The sequence below is a fragment of the Leucoraja erinacea genome, chromosome 25 (genome assembly GCF_028641065.1).
Source record: "Leucoraja erinacea ecotype New England chromosome 25, Leri_hhj_1, whole genome shotgun sequence".
NCBI lineage: Eukaryota > Metazoa > Chordata > Chondrichthyes > Rajiformes > Rajidae > Leucoraja > Leucoraja erinaceus.
Window position 1 is genome coordinate 22,317,191 of NC_073401.1, and position 19,684 is coordinate 22,336,874.

General features: G+C 47.4%; 1 protein-coding gene across 1 annotated transcript; it reads left to right on the forward strand.

Moving 5' to 3' along the window:
• The first annotated feature begins 3,096 nt into the window (after positions 1 to 3,096).
• LOC129709063 (immunoglobulin lambda-1 light chain-like) lies at positions 3,097 to 5,302 on the forward strand. Its single transcript, XM_055655165.1, has 3 exons — positions 3,097 to 3,222; positions 3,344 to 3,688; positions 4,684 to 5,302. Exons 1-3 carry the CDS (start codon positions 3,168 to 3,170, stop codon positions 5,004 to 5,006), a joined length of 723 nt encoding a protein of 240 aa, XP_055511140.1. The 5' UTR covers positions 3,097 to 3,167; the 3' UTR covers positions 5,007 to 5,302.
• The last annotated feature ends 14,382 nt before the right edge of the window (positions 5,303 to 19,684 follow it).

Here is a 19,684-nt window from a genome sequence, read left to right on the forward strand (position 1 = left end):
GGCACTGGTTATTGATTGGGGGACGATCAGCCATGATCGCAATGAATGGCGGTGCTGGCTCGAAGGGCCGAATGGCCTCCTTCTGCACCTAGTTTCTATGTTTCTATGTTTCTATGAAAAGATTCAGAACAAATGAGACCCGACATCGACGATCAGGGAAAGGTGGAGCTCACAATGAACAACCAGGACACTGGGGGAACGGGAGAAAAAGGCATGGCCGGGAAGACTCAAATGTTTGCTGTTGGCTCCGTCAGAAAAATTACATGCCGCAGAAGAAATTGAGAAGAAATTGGGCATGATCATGGCTGCTCGAGAGTAATCGGAATTGGTTCCTTTGAACAGGGAAGGTATAATGGCGATTTGAATGAGGGACATAGTCCGCTCACCCAACCTATATCCAAGTCACCCTACAACCCCATACCACCTTCCTCACACCTCACACTGTCACCCAGCTTTGTGTCACCCGCAAACTTGGAAATGTTACTTATAATTCCCTAATCAAGATCGTTAATATACATTATAAATAACTGGGGATCCAGCACTGAGCCTTGCGACACCCCACTGGTCACTGACTGCCATTCTGAAAAGGACCCATTAATTCCTTCTCTTTGCTTCCTGCCAGCCAACCAGTTCCTTATCCATGTCAATACCCTACTCCCAATACCATGTGCTCTAATTGTTCACACTCATCTCTTGTGTGGGACCTTGTCAAAGGATTTTTGAAAGTACAGATACAAACGTGGGAGGTTTTGCAGATAGTGGAGATGGTTTTGAAAAAGTGCAGCAGGATCTGGATCAATTGGCCAGGTAGGCTGAGGAATGGTTGATGGAATATAATGCAGAGAAATGTGAAGTGTTTTATTTTGGGAAGCTTAACATGGGTAGGACCTATGCAGTCGAGGTAGATCGGGTGGTCAAAAAGGCTTTTGGCACATTGGCCTTCATCAGCCCGTGTAATGAATATAGAGATTGGGAGGTCTTGTTGCAGATGTATAAGACGTTGGTGACATCACATTTAGATTATTGTGTTCAGTTTGGGCACCATCCTATAGGAAAGATTTCGACAAGCTGGAAAGGGTACAGAGAAGGTTTTCGAGGATGTTGCCGTGACTAGAGGGTTTGAGGTATAGGGAGGGGTTGAATAGGCTGGGACTCTATTCCTTGGAGCGCAAGAAGATGAGAGGAAATCTTATAGAGGTGTATAGGGTCGTGAGAGGAATAGATCGGGTAGATGCACAGTCCCTTGTCCAGAGTAGGTGAATCGAGGACCAGGTTTATGGTGACAGGGCAAAGATTCTATAGGAATCTGAGGGGTAACTTTTTCTCAGAGAGGGTGGTGGGTGTATGGAACAAGCAGCCAGAGGAGGTAGTTGTGCCAGGGACTATCCCAACGTTTAACAAAACAGTTAGACATGTACATGGATATGACAGATTTGGAGGGATATGGACCCAATACGGGCAGGTGGGACTAGTGTAGATGGGACATGTTGGCCGATGTGGGAAAGGTGGGCCGAAGGGCCTGTTTCCACTCTCTATGATTCTATGACTCCCTTTGTCTCTATGGGGCATCATGCAGCTTCTGCGGATCGGCGTTTGGGGAGGTAATAATGAGCAGCCATGAGCCAGTGCAATCTTTCGCGTGTTCACGTTGCAAAGTTTAAAACGTGCAGCAGTGAGAGAAGGATGAGAACGGTGAGAGCAGGGACCAGTGTAAATAAACATTAGGTAAACTTGCTAGTCGTAGTGACATGCCAACGTTCAGAGTGGCTTATGCGCGCAATTACAGCTCATTCTGTAGATGGTACATATTGTAGTCACTTTAGTTTAATTTGGAGATACAGCGCCTAAACAGGCCCTTCTACCCACTGATCACCAGTCCCCGCACATTAACATGATCCTACACACTTTAGGGACAATATATAATTTGCCCAAGCCAATGAACCTACCAATCTGTCTTTGTAGTGTGGGAGGAAACCGGAGCTACCAGGGAAATCCCAGGCAGGTCATGGGGAAAACGTAGTGGTGAAAGGATGAACGGTTAAGTTAATGGATCGCTGACCAGTCATGTTCACTGCTAAACTAATCTAGTTTAATGACACTTTAAGGACAATTATTCGTGGTAATTCTTTTTCTCACCCGCTATTTCCCGAAAACCGCTCTTCGCGTTTGTCCCTTGTCAGTTTTGCCAGATAGCTGGAGTGCTCGTGTTCTATTCAACTTTAATTGAATATGGATGTGCTGTGTGTAGAATTCCTGTCGTCCAGTCGTACTACAAAGTCGAAATAACTCTGGAAGTGGTCGGTGAGAGTCAATATGACCCCTTTTACTTCACTCATACATGCATTAATTTGCTACAGGCAACCGTTCAACTTTGAGTCGAGGCAAGTTTCGTGAATTACTGCGCATTACAATACGAGAGTATCACAGACCGCTTTTCCAAGCGCGACACACATCGGGTAGTCTAAGTTGCCTCCAAAACTGCAACTTTACTGACATCTGTAGTGATGTTCTGTCTCCCCAGGTCCTTTCTAAATGATCTGATACACAAGTAGAAGGGCAGTCTGTGGGGTTAATTATTTCTAAAATGACAAAGATATCTAAATATAGATTTAATGTGCTTTTTAAATAAAATAATGCTGATGCTGTGACTGTTATCATGTTATGTTCAGCGATACGGAGGTAGACAAAAATGTTGGAGGAACTCAGCGGGTGAGGGAGCGAAGGAAATCAGCGATACGGATTCAGTTGGTCCTTTTAGATAAAATATTTCCATTCCGTTTTCATTGTTGATTAAACAGTTACCGAATATAATATTTAAAACTCGCAATCTGTTTAGTGTATATATGCGGGGGGTTCATACAGAACATTATAGATTATTTATTTATAAAGAAGGGACAACTGTGACAACCCTTTTCATTCTGCTGGATGTATGAAGCTTTTTAGAAACACAAGTCTCTAAAATAAGACCTGCGTGTTTCACAGGGGCGAATATTTTGAGGAAGAATCTGGCAATTTCTGATTGGCTTCGACGAGCATACCGGTTTGATTGGTTTGGATAATTAAACACACGGTGACATATCGTCATTCCATTTATAAATAGAGCCAGAGAGCAAGATTACACGCCACTTGTCCTGGAAACTGCCGCCCCATCGGAGCTCAGTCGGGTAATGAACATGTCTTATTGGATCCGTGTGGTCGGTGCGTTGGTGTTTTGCGCAGTTTGTGAGTATTTTACTTTCCTGGATATTATACTTATTTCTGTTCACCATTAATTTGGGATTATCTCCCACACTTCAACAAACTTAATATTTTCTCTTTTTTTCTGATATTTCTCCTTTCTCAGACTTAAGCGCGGCTGTTACAGTAACTCAGCCGCCTTCGATGTCCACCTCTACGGGACAGAACATACAAATACCCTGCACCATATCGGGTACCAGTTCAGGCGCTAACTATGTCTCGTGGTACCAACAGATTCCTGGCAAAACTCCCAAGTATCTATTCGGCCATACTACCGGCGGCAGCATTTATAAAGGCACGGACATTCCAGACCGTTTTTCCATCTCGGTGTCAGGCAGCTCTGTAACATTCGCAATATCTAGCGTTCAATCGGTGGATGCTGCTGACTATTACTGTGCCAAATGGGATAGTGGTTTACATTTCGGTAAAGGAACGAGGCTGGGTATTGGCGGTAAGTAAAATATATTCTTCGAACAGCGCGCTGTTTTCTTTTTATTTTAATGCAGATATTGTTTGATTTAATGTCCTGAGTTCACATGATACGTGATTGGGCCAGTTGTATTTCAGTGCAGATGGTGCGATCTTGCTGTACAGATGTTCCGAGTTCACTTGGACATAACTCAGTGAAATGACTGGGAAAGCGAGCTAATGCTTTGTCTTGAGCTTCGTTCACTAACTTGCGGAAATATTTGCAGTGATTGTCCAGATATGAAAGGAAATTGCTTGGGTAACGGGGTTCACCAACGTCAATATTCAACACTGTCAAAAATCCGGTTGACGGGTTGAACAAGGATATCAAAATGCCAAATGCGAAAGGAGAAAGTTTCGCACATTTCCTTCAGAAATTGTGTTTAATACGTAGAGCAGCTTTTCGTGGACGCAGCCGTGTATTTCACATTTAAATGAACATTCGAACTACAATGTAATTCTTGCTTGTGAACTATATCTGCGAATCGGTGACCGTGGCCTTCGAAGACTAGTTTCCATATATTTTTGCCGAACATAAATGGCGTCACGCTCCATCTCAATGGGTGCCGACAATTAAATAAGTTTAAATCTGTTATTATAAATGTCGCGACCGCGAATCGTTTATATCTGCTGATATATTTAAATAAATGTAAACCCGGAAATGTGTAGTAAAATGAACATTATAAAAGTTATAATAATGTATTCAGTTTTATAAAATACTGCAGCCATGATCTATCACAGATGGTTTCCCGGTGTTTATACAGAGGGTAGACAGGATCTATTTTAGTTGCTTTCACGCACTTTATTTATTGTTCACCCAATTAAAATAAACACACTATAATGGTTTGAAAAAGGTCGAGAATAAAACGACATTTCTATAAATGAATAAATGAGTGCTTTAATGAGATGTATTTTCGGTAAATAATGATATCTCAACGACAGCATTTCTCCAATTAAATGTGACTTCTTATTAAACAGATCCTCGGGCACCGATCGTGACGGTCCTGCCGCCTTCAGCCGATGAAGTTACCTCAAAGGGCACCGCCACCCTGGTGTGTTTGGTGAACGGCTTTAATCCGGGCTCGGTCGCCGTTGAATGGAGCGTTGACGGCAGTGCAAAAAATAGCGACGTTGACACCAGCCCGATCCAGCAGGATAAGGACAACACGTTCAGTCTCAGCAGTTACCTGACTCTGACAGCCTCAGACTGGAACTTACACGACCTTTACTCCTGTGTGGTTAAACACCAGGCTCAGGCAAACCCACTTAAGACAACTATCGAGAGATCCAGCTGTATCTGATGTTGGAAACGTGAGGCTGACCTGACTAAGTTAGTTTATCATCATTGGGTTCGTTCATGTGACAAAGTTAGTAATGTATTGGACTTCGGTGTTTTCGCTCAGAAATGCCATTTGTAGTTGAAACTTCGATTTTTATGACTTGTTCACTTTAAATGTAGTTCTTTCGAAAGAATGTCGTTCTTGAATGAAGCATCAAATAGATTCAATTGCGTTATCCAACAGCATGGATGTTGTTATTGTACCCATGGTATCTTTGTAGCCGTTGAATAAAGTTTAAAAAACGCATTTCAAATGCATTGTTGATTCCCTCAGTTTTATTTGTGACCCGAACCATGATGGCTTAACACGGGTTGTGTTGTCTCGTAGATTTGAGCTAGCAACACTGATTTTGATTCTCTATTTCGATCACTAATTACAATCGTACAACAGTCGTGGGCCACTCGTCCATTTATACCACGCGTTCTACAGCGCTTTGTCAGTTCTTGTGCAACATGAATCAGACAAAGAACCGTACAAACCAAGCAGGGCAAACGTGGTCTTAAACCCCAAAATATCACAGAAATAAACAGAAAATACTATTAATACTCAGTAAGTCGGGCGGTATGTGGGAAGTGAGAAATAGATTAGACGTTTCAGGCTGTTTAAAAAAATAAATAAAACAAACGTCCCTACCAGCCTCGTGCGTTCAGGGTTTGTTAAATATGTCTTTGTTCATAATGTGCCCGGTTACATAATTAAATAAAATACGTGTGCATACGTGGAAATCAGGAAATTTGGAAACGCCATTAATTCCCAACATATCAGCAGGTTTCTGTAAACTGATGGGTTGTTCGCACCTGCACTTTACACCCCTCGCACTAAGCATGGCACCTCCATCCTTCATCACAGAAGGCCGTGACTTTCACACTAATCGGTGACGGGGTTTGTATTTAAATATTTACAATCATTAAACTTTATTTCTTCTTTATTTCTTCTGATTGTCAGCTTTAAAGAAACGGAGTGATTATTGGCGTTAGCAGAACTGCCACTGAGTTTGTATGTGGCGTGCACGTGTCTCACGGTGGTATTACACTAGAACTGGGCAACAACACTCTCAATAAAGCAGGATAATATCTACAGAAAGATGCGATGAGTGCACGGCAGCTTCATATAGACCACGTGCAGAAAGAGAGAGAGAGAGAGGGGAGGGGGGAGAGAGAATAGGACGGGGGCGGGGTTAATAGCGAACAATGAGGGAACTATATGCTATAGTTAGAGGACAATCAGTCCCGGACAAACCCCTGACCTCTGTCACAAATCGCTTTTCACTTATTCCAAGCTTTATTACCAATTATTTTCACGTTACATGAGCAACCTGGGCTTAAGTCTTAATGAATGGGAAGGAGCTGCAGATGCTGGTTTAAAGCAAAGATAAACACAAACATCTGGAGTAACTCAGCGGGTCAGAATGCATCTCTGGAGAAAAGGAATCGGTGACGTTTTGGGGCGAGACCCTTCTTCAGACTGTTTGAAGAAGGGTCTCGATCCGAAATGTCACGTATTCATTTTCTCCAGAGATGCTGTCTGACCCACTAAGTTACTCCAGCTTTATGTGCCTTATTTTTCTAAATGATCCGGATTGTAGGCATTATTTGCTGATTCTAATAAATCGTCACATATCTGCAATTGCTCACCTGATCGTTAGTTATTTTGGAAATTCCTCTAAATCTGTAACTTGTAAATACTGAGCATTCTTTCGCTCGGAACAAATTGGTCAATTGAAAAGCCTTGACTATGCACCTCATTCAAATCACCATTATACCTTCCATGTTCAAAGGAACCAGTTCCGATTACACGAGCTGCCATTATTATGCCCATTTTCTTCCCAATTTCTTCTGCTGCTTCTAATTTTTATGAAGGAGCCAACAGCAAAGATTTGAGTCTTCCCATCCTTGCCTTTTCCTTCCGTTCTCCTAGTGTCTTGGTTATCTATTGTGAACTGCACCTTTCCCAGGTGATCGATATCGGGTCTCATTTGTTCTGAATCTTTTCATAGAAAAATAGAAACATTGATAATAGGCGCAGAGGAGGCCATTCGGCCCTTCGAGCCAGCACCAACATTCGGTGTGATCATGGCTGATCGTCCCCAATCAATAACCCGAGCCTTTTCTCTCCCCATATCCCTTGATTCCACTAGCCTCTAGAGCTCTATCTAACTCTCTCTTAAATCCATCCAGTGATTTGGCCTCCAGTGCCCTCTGTGGCAGGGAGTTCCACAAATTCACAACTCTCTTGGAGAAAAAGTTTTTCTCACCTCTGTCTTAAATGGCCTCCCCTTTATTCTAAGACTCTGGCCCCTGGTTCTGGACTTGCCCCGCGTTGGGAACATTTTTCCTGCATCTAGCTTGTCCAGTCCTTTTATAATTTTATATGTTTCTAAACTCCAGTGAATACAAGCCTAGTCTTTTCAATCTTTCCTCATAGGACACTCCCGCCATCCCAGGGGTCAATCTCGTTAACCTACGCTGCACTGCCTCAATCACAAGGATATCCTTCCTCAAATTAGATCGAAACAGCACACAATACTCCAGATGTGGTCTTACCAGAGCTCTATACAACTGCAGAAGAACCTCTTTACTCCTATACTGAAATCCTCTTGTTATGAAGGCCAACATTCCATTAGCTTTCTTCACTGCCTGCTGTACCTGCACGCCAACTTTCAGTGACTGGTGTACAAGGGCGCCCACGTCTCGCTGCACATCCCCTTTACCTAACCTAACCCCATAGAGATAATAATATTTTCCCTTGTTGTTGTCGCCAAAGTGGATAACCTCACATGTATCTATATTATACTGCACCTGCCACGCATCTGCCCACTCACTCAACCTGCCCAGGCAGGGCCGGCCTTAGGGTGTGCGGGGCCCAATTGGGAACAATTTTAGTGGGCCCCAGGTTCCCAGCCAAGGTGTGTCAGCCCTGTTATTTAGTATATTTTATGAAATTGTACACTAGGTGCTATGGATTATACACGGTGTGAATCTCTCCTGCTCCCTCCCGTTTGACTGTCAGTAGCTCCACTGGCTTCCAACCTTTACCGTAGCAGTTAATTACCATAAAACTGCATTATGTGCTTGGACACAATGCCCTTGGAGACAGCGGTTGATTGGACGGGAGGAGACCGAATTGTTGATTGGACGGGAATTGTAAGGCAAGCTGGTTGGTGATTGGACGCAACCACTTTAGAGACAGCGATTGATTGGCCACCAAATAATCGGGCACAAATTGACAAATAGGAAAATAATAAAATCGCTGGTTGGTGCGAACTCAGTAAACTATCTGCGCTGTATCTCCAAACTAAACAGTCTAACATGCAGGTACATTCATTACAATACAATATAGTGATTATTTCACATGATTTCTCACTGTATCTGATCAATCTCTGTTTAAGATGTTCGGTCTGCCTTCGGCATTGACCCTGAACTAAAAACCTAAACCAGACTCAATTGTATCATCACATTGTTCTCAGTAAACTCACACATCTCTGCATTCAGGAGGCTGCTGTGGTTGGAATCACTGGCTCTGAGACCAGAGTGGGTAAAGCGACCTGAGATCAATACATAAGATGATAGCTCTTCTCAATAAAAAAAAACTGTGACGTTTTTCACTCTAACCATGATGGCTAGAGCTTCATTGCAAGGTGATCTATGACCTCACTAAGTAAATATTGTCGTAACGCTCAGTTGAGGTCAAATGAAGAAGATATCAACCATGTAACCATAACAATTACAGGCCATCTCGGCCCTTCAAGTCCGTGCCGAACACTTATTCTCACCTAGTCCCATCTACCTGCACTCAGACCATACCCTCCATCCCTTTCCCGTCCATGAACCTATCCAATTTATTTTTAAATGATAAAATCGAACCTGCCTCCACCAGTTGCACTGGAAGCTCATTCCACACAGCTACCACTCTCTGAGAAAAGAAGTTCCCCCTCATGTTACCCCTAAACCTCTGTCCCTTAATTCTCAAGTCATGTCCTCTTGTTTGAATCTTCCCTACTCTCAATGAGGAAATCCTTATCCACGTCAACTCTGTCTACCCCCTCATCATTTTAAAGACCTCTATCAAGTCCCCCCTTAACCTTCTGCGCTCCAAAGAATAAAGACCTAACTTGTTCAACCTTTCTCTGTAACTTAGTTGCTGAAACCCAGGCAACATTTTAGTAAATCTCCTCTGTGCTCTCTCTCTATTTTGTTGACATCGTTCCTATAATTAGGCGACCAAAATTGTGCACCATACTCCAAAATTGCCCTCACCAATGCCTTGTACAATTTTAACATTACATCCCATCTTCTATACTCAATGCTCTGATGTATAAAGGCCAGCACACCAAAAGCTTTCTTTAACACCCCATTTACATGAGATTCCACCTTCAGGGAACTATGCACAGTTATACCTAGATCCCTCTGTTCAACTGCATTCCTCAATTTGCTACCATTTACCATGTACGTCCTACTTTGATTTGTCCTGTCAAGATGTAGCACCTCACAGTTATCAGCATTAAACTCCATCTGCCATCTTTCAGCCCACTCTTCCAAATGGCCTAAATCTCTCTGTAGACTTTGAAAAACTACTTCATTATCCACAACACCACCTATCTTAGTATCATGTGCATACTTACTAATCCAATTTATCCAGATCGTTGATGTACATGACAAACAACAGTGGACCCAACACAGATCCCTGTGGCACCCCACTGGTCACCGGCCTCCAACCTGCCAAACAGCCATCCACCATTACTCTCAGGCATCTCTCATTCAGCCACTGTTGAATCCATCTTGCTACTCCACCATTAATACCCAACAATTGAACCTTCTTAACCAACCTTCCATGAGGAACCTTGTCAACGGCCTTACTGAAGTCCATATAGACAACATCCACTGCTTTACACTCATCAATTGCCCTAGTAACCTCTTTAAAAAATTCAAGAAGATTAGTCAAACATGACCTTCCAGGCACAAATCCATGTTGACTGTTCTTAATCAGACCCTGCTTATCCAGATGCTTATATATATTATCTCTAAGTATCCTTTTCCTTTAATTTGCCCACCACTGACTAACAGGCCTACAATTGCTAGATTCACTCTTAGAACCCTTTTTAAACAATGGAACAACATGCGCAGTACGCCAATCCTCCGGCGCTATCCCCGTTTCTAATGACATTTGAAATATTTCTGTCATAGCCCCGGCTATTTCTACACTAACTTCCCTCAATGTCCTAGGGAATATCCTGTCAGGAAGGACCTTGTTCGGTGGAGCCCATGGATGTGTCACTGAAAGCAGTGAAGAAGGCAATCTCCACACTGCTTGTCCCCGCGTTTAATGAAGTGACTTAAATTACTTGAAATAAAAGTTGATTTCTCATTGTAACAAATGTCAAACGTTCTTCTGATGAAAGAGAAATCAATACACTTCTTTCTCTAACCTTCCGTAATTCAGTCGACTTTTATTTAAAGTGGAAGATGCAAACATTGTCACCTCCATCTGGACTTCATCCAGAGTGACTGGGGAGTCCAGAACAAGGGGCCAAGTTTAAGAATAAGGGGTCGGCCATTTAGGACTGAGATGAGGAAACACCTTTTCACCCAGAGAGTTGTGAATCTGTGCAATTCTCTGCCACAGAAGGCAGTGGTGGACAATTCACTGGATGTTTTCAAGAGAGACTTAGATTTAGCTCTTAGGGCTAACAGAATCAAGGGATATGGGGAGAAAGCAGGAACGGGGATACTGATTTTAGATGATCAGCCATGATCATATAGAATGGCGGTGCTGGCTCGAAGGGCCGAATGGCCTACTCCTGCACCTATGTTCTATGTTTCTATGACTGATAGAAATGCATACTCCATTCTTGAAGGTATCTCGTGCGGGATTTGAAATCCCCGTCGTCATAATGTACCAATAAAGATGCTCTGCTTTCTTTCCATAGATTATCTGCTCTAGTTTAGTTTAATTTAGTGATATAGCACGGAAACAGGCCCTTCGGTCCACCAAGTCCACACCGACCAGCAATCCCCACACACAAACACTATCCCACACACACCTAGTGACAATTTACATTTGTACCAAGCCACTTAACCTACAACCTGTACGTCTTTGAAGAGCGGGAGGAAATGGAAGATATCGAAGAAAACCAATGCAGGTCACCGGGAGAACGTATAAACTCCGGACAGACAGCACCGTCATCTGTTTAGTTTGGTTGAGAGACACAGCGCGGAAACAGGCCCTTCGGCCCACCGAGTCCGCACCGACCCCTGCATACTAACACTATCCTGCACACAATTCTTCAGACTGAGTCAAGGGAGAGGGAAACTAGAGGCATGAAAAGATACAGAACAAACCCCAGAACAGAATGATCTGTTCTGCACCTTTTCTCACCTCTAGTTTTCCTAATAATATGGAAACCTTTGAACCGGGAAGGAACCGCAGATGCAGCCGTCACCGCAAAACGTCGATGATTCCGGGAATGCCTAGGCGACAAGGTGAGAGAGAGGGTGTGAGAGACCGTGAGAGAGCGCGAGAGAGACGAAATGGGAGCGAGAGAGAGAGAGAGAGAGAGAGAGAGAGAGAGAGAGAGAGAGGCTGTGTCTTTCTCAGCTCCAGTGGCTGAGAGGTATTAAGTGGCCTTTCAAGGTTTTTTGGTGGAAGGAGAACGAACAGAGGCAGAGGGGCTTCATAGTTTAACTTATTGTTGGACCGTTGAAACTTTCCTGTGCTTTAAAAATGCCTCCACAAGTGTGAAAAGCCCTGAGATTTCTCTACATTGTCGAGGGAGCGGCTGCCATTGGCGGACTGCCAAGAGTGCCTGGAGAGCGAGGGTATGAAGTTTTCGGTGTCTTTGTCGTGTTTTTGGCACTGTTTCTCTGCCCTAAAGTCATTTTGCACAGTGCGGCTGCCTGGCTTAATGTGAAGAAGGTGCTTTTGCGTTCGGCAAGACAAGGCGAGGTGTTCTCGGCAGTGGATTGAACTTGGAGACTTTCCTACTTTCAGCTGGAGGACTTTGCTTTTTGAGGATTGCTTTGGACTGTGACTGTCCCTGGGAATTGATTTGCTGAGCTGCTGGAGTGCCGGGAGCTGGTTTGTGCCTCTGCCCGGATGGCGATGGCGGGGGCGCGGCAGAAGGCGAGGAGCTACGCAGTAGTGACATCAGCAGCGGAAGCGAGGACATCTGAACATGAGCCTCATGTTGACTTGGACTGGGACAGTTTTGGTATCTCGGTTCAAACTGGGCCCCAGATGTCCAGGGGATCAATTACGAAGGCTATGAATGCCCTTCTTGGTAGGGGGGCTATTGTCTCTTCCGAGCTCGAGAGGGGAAAGGTTGAGATGATACTGAAGAACCGGGAGGATGTGGCCATAGCGGTGGAGAGAGGGGGATTGGGGGGGGGGGGGGGATGGGTGTCCAGGGTGAGACGGTTCTGCGGAGTTGCCCCACATGGGGGGGGGGGGGGGTCCATATCACAGGGGGACCCCATGGGTGTCCGAGGTGGGAGGGTGAGACCGGTTCTCCTGCGGAGTTGCCCCAAATGTATTCCGGATGCGACACTCTTTCCACACCTGTCTCAGATTGGGGAGGTGCGGTCTAAGTGCTTTAGGCTCATGCACCCTGGGGGGGACCCGGAGGAAAAAGGGATTCTCAGTTTCAAAAGGAGGGTGTTCGTGAAGGTGGGGGAGGGGGAAGGTGATGAGGGGAGTTTCGAGGTGGAGTGTAGGGGTCTCCCCAGAACCGTGCGTTGGAGTTGGGGAAAGGCACGGTGTCATGCGTGCGGTGGTTATGGACATCTCCGAAGGGAATGTCCTAATCAAGGGGTCGCTGCTAGAACTTCTCACGCAGCGGCCCAGGAATGCACTGCTGGCCCATCAGGGGCTGCTCGTCATGTCTCGGAGGGGCGGGGTGGAATCGCTGACCTGGCAGGGGCTGCCGGCTCTGCCTCGGTGATCCGGGGCAGCGGGGATAGCCCTTCTGGGTCTGTAGTTTCAGCCTTGGGGACCCGGGGCAGCAAGGGCCCCCGCCCCCTACATCCTGAACCTGAGGGGGTGGCTGAAGGTGAGGCACAGGGGGAGGGGGGAGAGAAATGGGAGCAGCAGAAGAAGAAGAAGAATAAGCTGAAAAAGACCACCCAAGCGAGTCAAAAGCAAGCGGGTGTGCTACTGCCGAGTGCGGAGATCACCCAAGGGGCGCCTGTCAGCTCCAGGGGGGTCCAGAGTGAAACTGCCGTGGCCCAGCAAGGAGCTGAGGTGGCTCTGAAGGGGGTAGGGAAGGCAAAACGCGCGGGTGGTAAGGAGGCGGGGGGTAGTGTGGAGGAGGAAGACCCTCTCCTTATGGAGGTTACCACACCGCCGCATGCTAGTGGGACAAAAAGGAGGATTGGGCCTGGTGAGGAAGAGCAGGGACGTGAGTCCAAAGTTAGGGGGGTGGATTTTTCCAGATCTTCCACCACCGATGTGGTTGGAGGTCAGGAAATGACGTCGTCTGGGTTGGAGGTTGAGCATCCACCTCAGGGATCTCTCGAGGGTACCACAGGGTCAGGTGAGGGGGTAGACCCCTCTGGAGTTGTGTCCTCTGGGCGGGGGGATGTCGTTTTGTCTCAGGGGCCCTCCGAGGGGGGGATCTCATCGTGTGTTGATCTTGGCTCCCCTGGGAGTGTGTCTTCTGGGTCGGAGGAGGTCCCCTCGTTTCAGAGGCCTACTGAGGGTGTTAGCACACAGGAGGGTGGGGTAAGCTCCCCTGGTAGTGCGGACCCTGAGACGGGGGATGAGCAGAGTCAGCCCGAGGGGGGAGTGGTGTTCCAATCAGTGCTCAATTTTAGAGCCAATGGTGGTTCTGAGGTGTGTATTGTATTGCCGGTTGATTTAGCAGGGGAGGGGAAAAAAACTAGTGGAGAGCCTCTGGGTGTTGCCAGTGGAGGGGGTGCTTTCGGTGCTGTGGAGGTCGGAGTTATTTCAGGCAGCGACCTTCTTTCAGATTCTGGGGGTGCCAGTTTACCACAGACCCTGGGGGTGCCTCTTGTTTACTCTTCCCCAGGCCCAGGTATAGAGGGTGAGAACAGAGCGCAGGAGCCCAGCCAGTCAGTGGGCTGCGTGATGTGGAGAGGGGCTTCGGGACCCTTCGCCGGTATTGATCCTGGGGGTGGTAGCATGCCGGAGGAGAGGGACAGTGGTGGGGCCGATTTGTGTGGAGGGGTTGGCGAAATTCCAGAGAGCTCTGGTTTTTCGAATTCTGAAAATGACCTTGGGGATGCTGAGCGTGTTGTGTCAGGTGCGAGTAACTTGGACGATAGCCCAGGATCCAGGGTCGAGTCTCATGAAATTGTTATCTGTGAGGTGCGAGAGTTTCTAAAGATAAGCCACACCAACAGAACAAGGTTAGAGACGGCTAAGAGACGGTGGGCTGATCTGTCGTCCTTAGTTAAAACTCTCGAGGCTATCCTTGCGACCAAGGATAGTGATCTTCCTGGCTCTGAGCAGTGTCAGTTTAGGGACTTTTTGGAGTTCCTAAAAAGAGAGAGGGCTACAGAGCCCAGGAGGAGAAGTATGAGGATTTCAATTTAATGTACCAGTGCATTCACGTTAGCTACCCTAAACTTAAACGGGAGTAGAGCGAGTTTTCGCAGGTTCCAGCTTTTATCGGTCCTTAGGGAGGGGAAATTTGCAGTGTGTTTTCTGCAGGAGACGCATACTGTTGTCAAGGATGAACCCACTTGGAGGTTGGAGTGGGAAGGAGAGGTCTATATGAGTCATCTTAGCTCAAATTCGAGTGGGGTGGCCATTCTGTTGGCTCAGAATTTCCTGCCCAATATTATAAAAGTGCAAGAAGTTGTGCCAGGACGTTTGCTCCATCTGGCCGTGAGCCTGGATGGCATGCCGTTGCATTTCATTAACGTGTATGCCCCCAGCTCCGGCACGATGCAGGCCGGCCTAATTCAGGAAGTGAATGCTCTGTTGAGCACTATTGATCGGGGAGAGTGTGTCTTCCTTGGGGGGGACTTTAACTGCACACTTGAGGTGCGAGATCGTTCTGGTACTCAGTGTGCTCCTGCTGTAGCAAAGAAGCTGAGAGGGTTGATTGATTCTTTTGAGTTGGTTGATGCGTGGCGGGACCTCAACCCAGACTCCACTGCTTTTTCGCGGAGGTCTGAGGGCGGTGGTTCCCGCATTGATCGAATATATATCTCCCGAGCGTTTGTTTCCCGTGTCTCAGCGGCCTCAATGCAGATGGTGCCATGCTCGGACCACTGTCTGGTGCGTGTGGATTTTAATCCAGCACGCGTTCGGGCTGGGTCTGCGTACTGGCACTTTAATAACCGGCTGCTGGAGGATCGGTGTTTCCGGGAGTCATTCACTCGGTTTTGGGTGCGGTGGAGAGAGAGGCAGAGATGCTTCTCTTCCCTAAGGCAGTGGTGGGATGTGGGAAAAGCTCACATCCGTATTTTTTGTAAGGAATACACGTGGGGGTCGACCGGGCGGCGGGACTCAGCGGTTGAGAAGCTTGAGAGGGAGCTGATGGACGCAGAGTCTCGCCTGGGTCAGGCTGGAGGTGACTCTTGCGAATGGGGTGTGTTTCATGAGAAGAAGGAAGCCTTGAGGAACCTGCAACTTGAGCGGTCCCGAGGCGCTTACGTGAGGGCGCGGGTCCAGATGCTGCATGATCTGGATCGAGCATCGCCCTTCTTTTTCTCTCTGGAGAAAGGGCGGGGAGCCCGCAAGCAGCTCGTGGAGCTGCTCGCAGATGATGGCTCCTCTGTCACAGATCCGGAGAGGATTAGTGCCTTGGTCAGGTCCTTTTATGGTTCCCTGTTCTCCGCAGGTGGAGTCAGCGGGGAAGCTCAGCAGGACCTGTGGGAGAGTCTACCGGTTATAGATAGGGAGGTGGCCGATCTTCTTGATGGCCCTTTATCTTTGGAGGAGTTGACTTGTGCACTGCATCAGCTCAGGAGGGGTAAGTCCCCCGGGCTGGATGGGCTGACGGTAGATTACATGTTGGTTCTGGGGGATAGCCTGGCGACAGGGGAGATGCCCCTTTCGTGGCGTCGAACAGTGGTTGTCCTGCTGCCCAAGAAGGGGGAACTCCGCCTGCTGAAAAACTGGCGCCCGGTCTCTCTCCTATGCACAGAGTATAAAGTATTTGCACGGGCGATGGCAAATCTCCTGGGCTCTGTGCTGTCTCAGCTGATTCACCATGACCAGTCTTACACAGTCCCTGGTCGGTCCATTCAGGATAACATCCACCTGGTTAGGGACCTGATTCATCTAGCACAGGGAACTGGTCAGTCAGCTGCGTTTCTGTCTCTTGATCAGGAGAAGGCTTTTGATAGGGTAGAGCATGAATACCTGTTCGGAACGTTGCAAGCGTTTGGATTTGGACCGCATTTTGTGGCCCGGGTCCACCTCTTGTATGCTGCAGCGGAGTGCCTTGTGAAGGTTAATGGTGCGTTGTTGGTTCCCTTTCATTTTGGGAGGGGGGTCCATCAGGGGTGCCCCATGTCAGGTCAGTTGTACTCGGTCTGTGTGGAGCCATTCCTGTGTCTTCTTCGGAGGAGGTTGACAGGCCTGGCCCTACCGGGCCCAGGGGTGGAGTTGGTTCTTTCGGCCTATGCCGATGATGTACTCCTTATGTTCACCGATCCTGGTGACCTGCGGAGGATGCGTGATTGCCAGAAGATTTTCTCGGATGCATCGTCTGCCAGGATTAATTGGAGCAAGTGCTCTGGACTTTTAGTGGGTCAGTGGCAGGTGGACTCCCTGCCAGAGAAGATGGCAATGTTTGCGTGGAGCACCACGCACCTCCTCTATCTGGGGGTGTACCTGAGTCCCACTGAGGATGATTGGCCGGCAAATTGGCAGGAGTTGGAGACGAAAGTGGTTGCCAGGCTGGGGCGCTGGTCAGGCCTGCTTGGAGTTCTTTCTTTTCAGGGGAGGGTGTTGGTCATAAACCAGCTGGTGGCCTCCATGTTATGGTACCGGCTGGCTACTCTTGTCCCGCCTCCCACTTTTGTGAATGCTTTACAGAAGAAGCTGGTGGACTTCTTTTGGGGAAATAGGAAGCACTGGGTTTCCGCAGCTGTCCTGAGTCTCCCGTTAGAGGAGGGCGGCCAGTCCTTGGTATGCGTGCGTACCCAGGTGGCGGCTCTCCGCCTCAGGACTCTGAGGAGGTATATGTATATAGAGAACCCCCCCAGATGGCACGTTTTGGCCACGTATTTTTTCCGACGGAGTCGTTGTCTAAGGGGAGTCTCGCGGCTCCTGGTGGCGGGCATCAGTCGACCCGCCCTAAGGGGCTTGCCTGTTTTCTACCAGGATGTGTTAAGAGTGAGGAATCTGGTTGTTTTCAGCCAGCGTGTTGCTCCACGAGGGGAGGGGGATGTTGCGGCTGCGGGAGTGGCCGGTCCTCAACAAATCATGGTGGGTGTCGAGGAGAGGCGTGTGCCTAGAGTGGTTTTAAATGAGCTCTTACCACCTCCGTCAGATCTGCTCATTGGGCCTCAGTTCCGGGATATATCTAGGGCACCGGTTCCAGACAACCTGAGCCGCCTTTCGGAGATGATTAGCGTGCCGTTTCGTGACGCAAAGAGACGCTCACTGTATAGAATGTTCCTGCACATTCTGCACCTCCTTGCCTTCGTCTCCCGTCCCGACACACCATGGCGGACGGTGTTACCACCTGAAGGCAGAAAAGGTCCCCAGTGGGGGTCCCTCTACAAGGGAGTTGTCCCCCTTTACGTGGGGGACCTGGGGTGGAGAGTGCTGCACAGAGCGGTGGCGTGTAACAAACTTTTGAGTCGGTTCACGGACTCGTCCGCTGCCTGTATTTTTTGTGGCGAGGAAGAGACCGTGTTCCACATTTATACGGAGTGTGAGAGGCTACTGCCCCTATATCAATATCTGAAGGGGTTGTTCCTAAAGTTCTGGTTACATTTTAGTCCTACGATTCTTGTGTTTGGACACAAGGCAGGGTGTGGGGAGAGCCAAGTGGGAGGGTGGGACCTACCTGTCGGTCTACTCCTGGGCCTGGCCAAGATGGCCATATGCGGGTCCAGGCAGCAGGCGATGGATGGTCAGGCAAGAGTCGGCTGCCTGCCCCTCTTTCGGGCCTACGTCCGTGCACGTGTGTCCCTGGAGAGGGAACATGCGGTGCTCACGGGGACTTTGGAGGTATTCCGTGGGCGCTGGTCACCGCGTGGGGTTGAGAGTATTGTGAATAATGATTGTAATGTTGTACTATAATGACACGATATAATGTAAGTCCGTTTTGTGTATGACTTGATCTGTTGTAGTATTTGATGTGTTGAATAAAGTCTTTGAAAAAAAAAAAAAAAAAAAAAAAAAAGAGAGAGAGAGAGAGAGAGAGAGAGAGGAGGACCGAAAGACAGATAGACACAACGTGGGTCCGTAGGTAAATGACTAACCTGCACACCAAGAAGAAGCTCGCGGTCTGAGCCCTCAACCATGATGATGAGTTTTAAGAAATTCTCAATGTCGTCAATGCATCGATCTAAATTCCTCAGTGTAATTGTGTTTGACCAAGTATTAATGACGTCGCGTTCCTTTGAATACAATTCACAGGGCGTCATTAATACTTGGTCAAAACACAATTACATTTACCGAGGAATGTAGATCGATTAATTGATGACACATCGTATACACGTGATGACACGTGATAACTACTGGCTGTTAACGTGCTAGTAGTTAACACATCGTGTTTGTCTGATGGCCGGTGCAGTGGTTTTTATCCATGTTCGTTTAAAAAAAGGACCCGTTCACTCCTACTCTTTGCTTCTTGTCTGCCAACCAATTTTCTATCCATGTCAACACCCTATCCCCAATACCATGTGCTCTAATTTTAGTCACCAGTCTCCCGTGCGGGACCTTATCAAAGGCTTTCTGAAAGTCTAAATACACTACATCCACTGGCTCCCCTTCATCCATTTTATTTGTCATATCCTCAAAAAAATTCAGAAGATTAGGCAAGCATGATTTCCCTTTCATAAATCCATGTTGACTTGGACTAATCCTTTTACTGCTATCCAAATGCCCCATTATTACCTCTTTAATAATTGACTCCAGCATCTTTCCCACCACCGACGTCAGGCTAACTGGTCTGTAATTCCCCGTTTTCTCTCTCACTCCTTTCTTGAAAAGTGGGATAACATTAGCAATCCTCCAATCCACAGGAACTGATCCTCAATCTATTGAACATTGGAAAAGAACATCCTTGTGATTGACGCAATGCAGCGTAGGTTCACGAGATTGATCCCTGGGATGGCGGGACTGTCCGATGAGGAAAGATTGAAAAGACTAGGCTTGTATTCGCTGGAGTTTAGAAGGATGAGGGGTTCTTATAGAAACATATAAAATTATAAAAAGACTGCACAAGCTAGATGCAGGAAAAATGCTCCCAATGCTGGGCGAGTCCAGAACCAGGGGGCCACAGTCTTAGAGGCCATTTAAGACTGAGGTGAGAAAACACTTTTTCACCCAGAGAGTTCTGAATTTATGGAATTCCCTGCCACAGCGGGCAGTGGAGGCCAAATCACTGGATGGATTTGAGAGAGAGTTAGACAGAGCTCTAGAGGCTAGTGGAATCAAGGGATATGGGGAGAAGGCAGGCACGGGTTATTGATTGGGGACGATCAGGCATGATC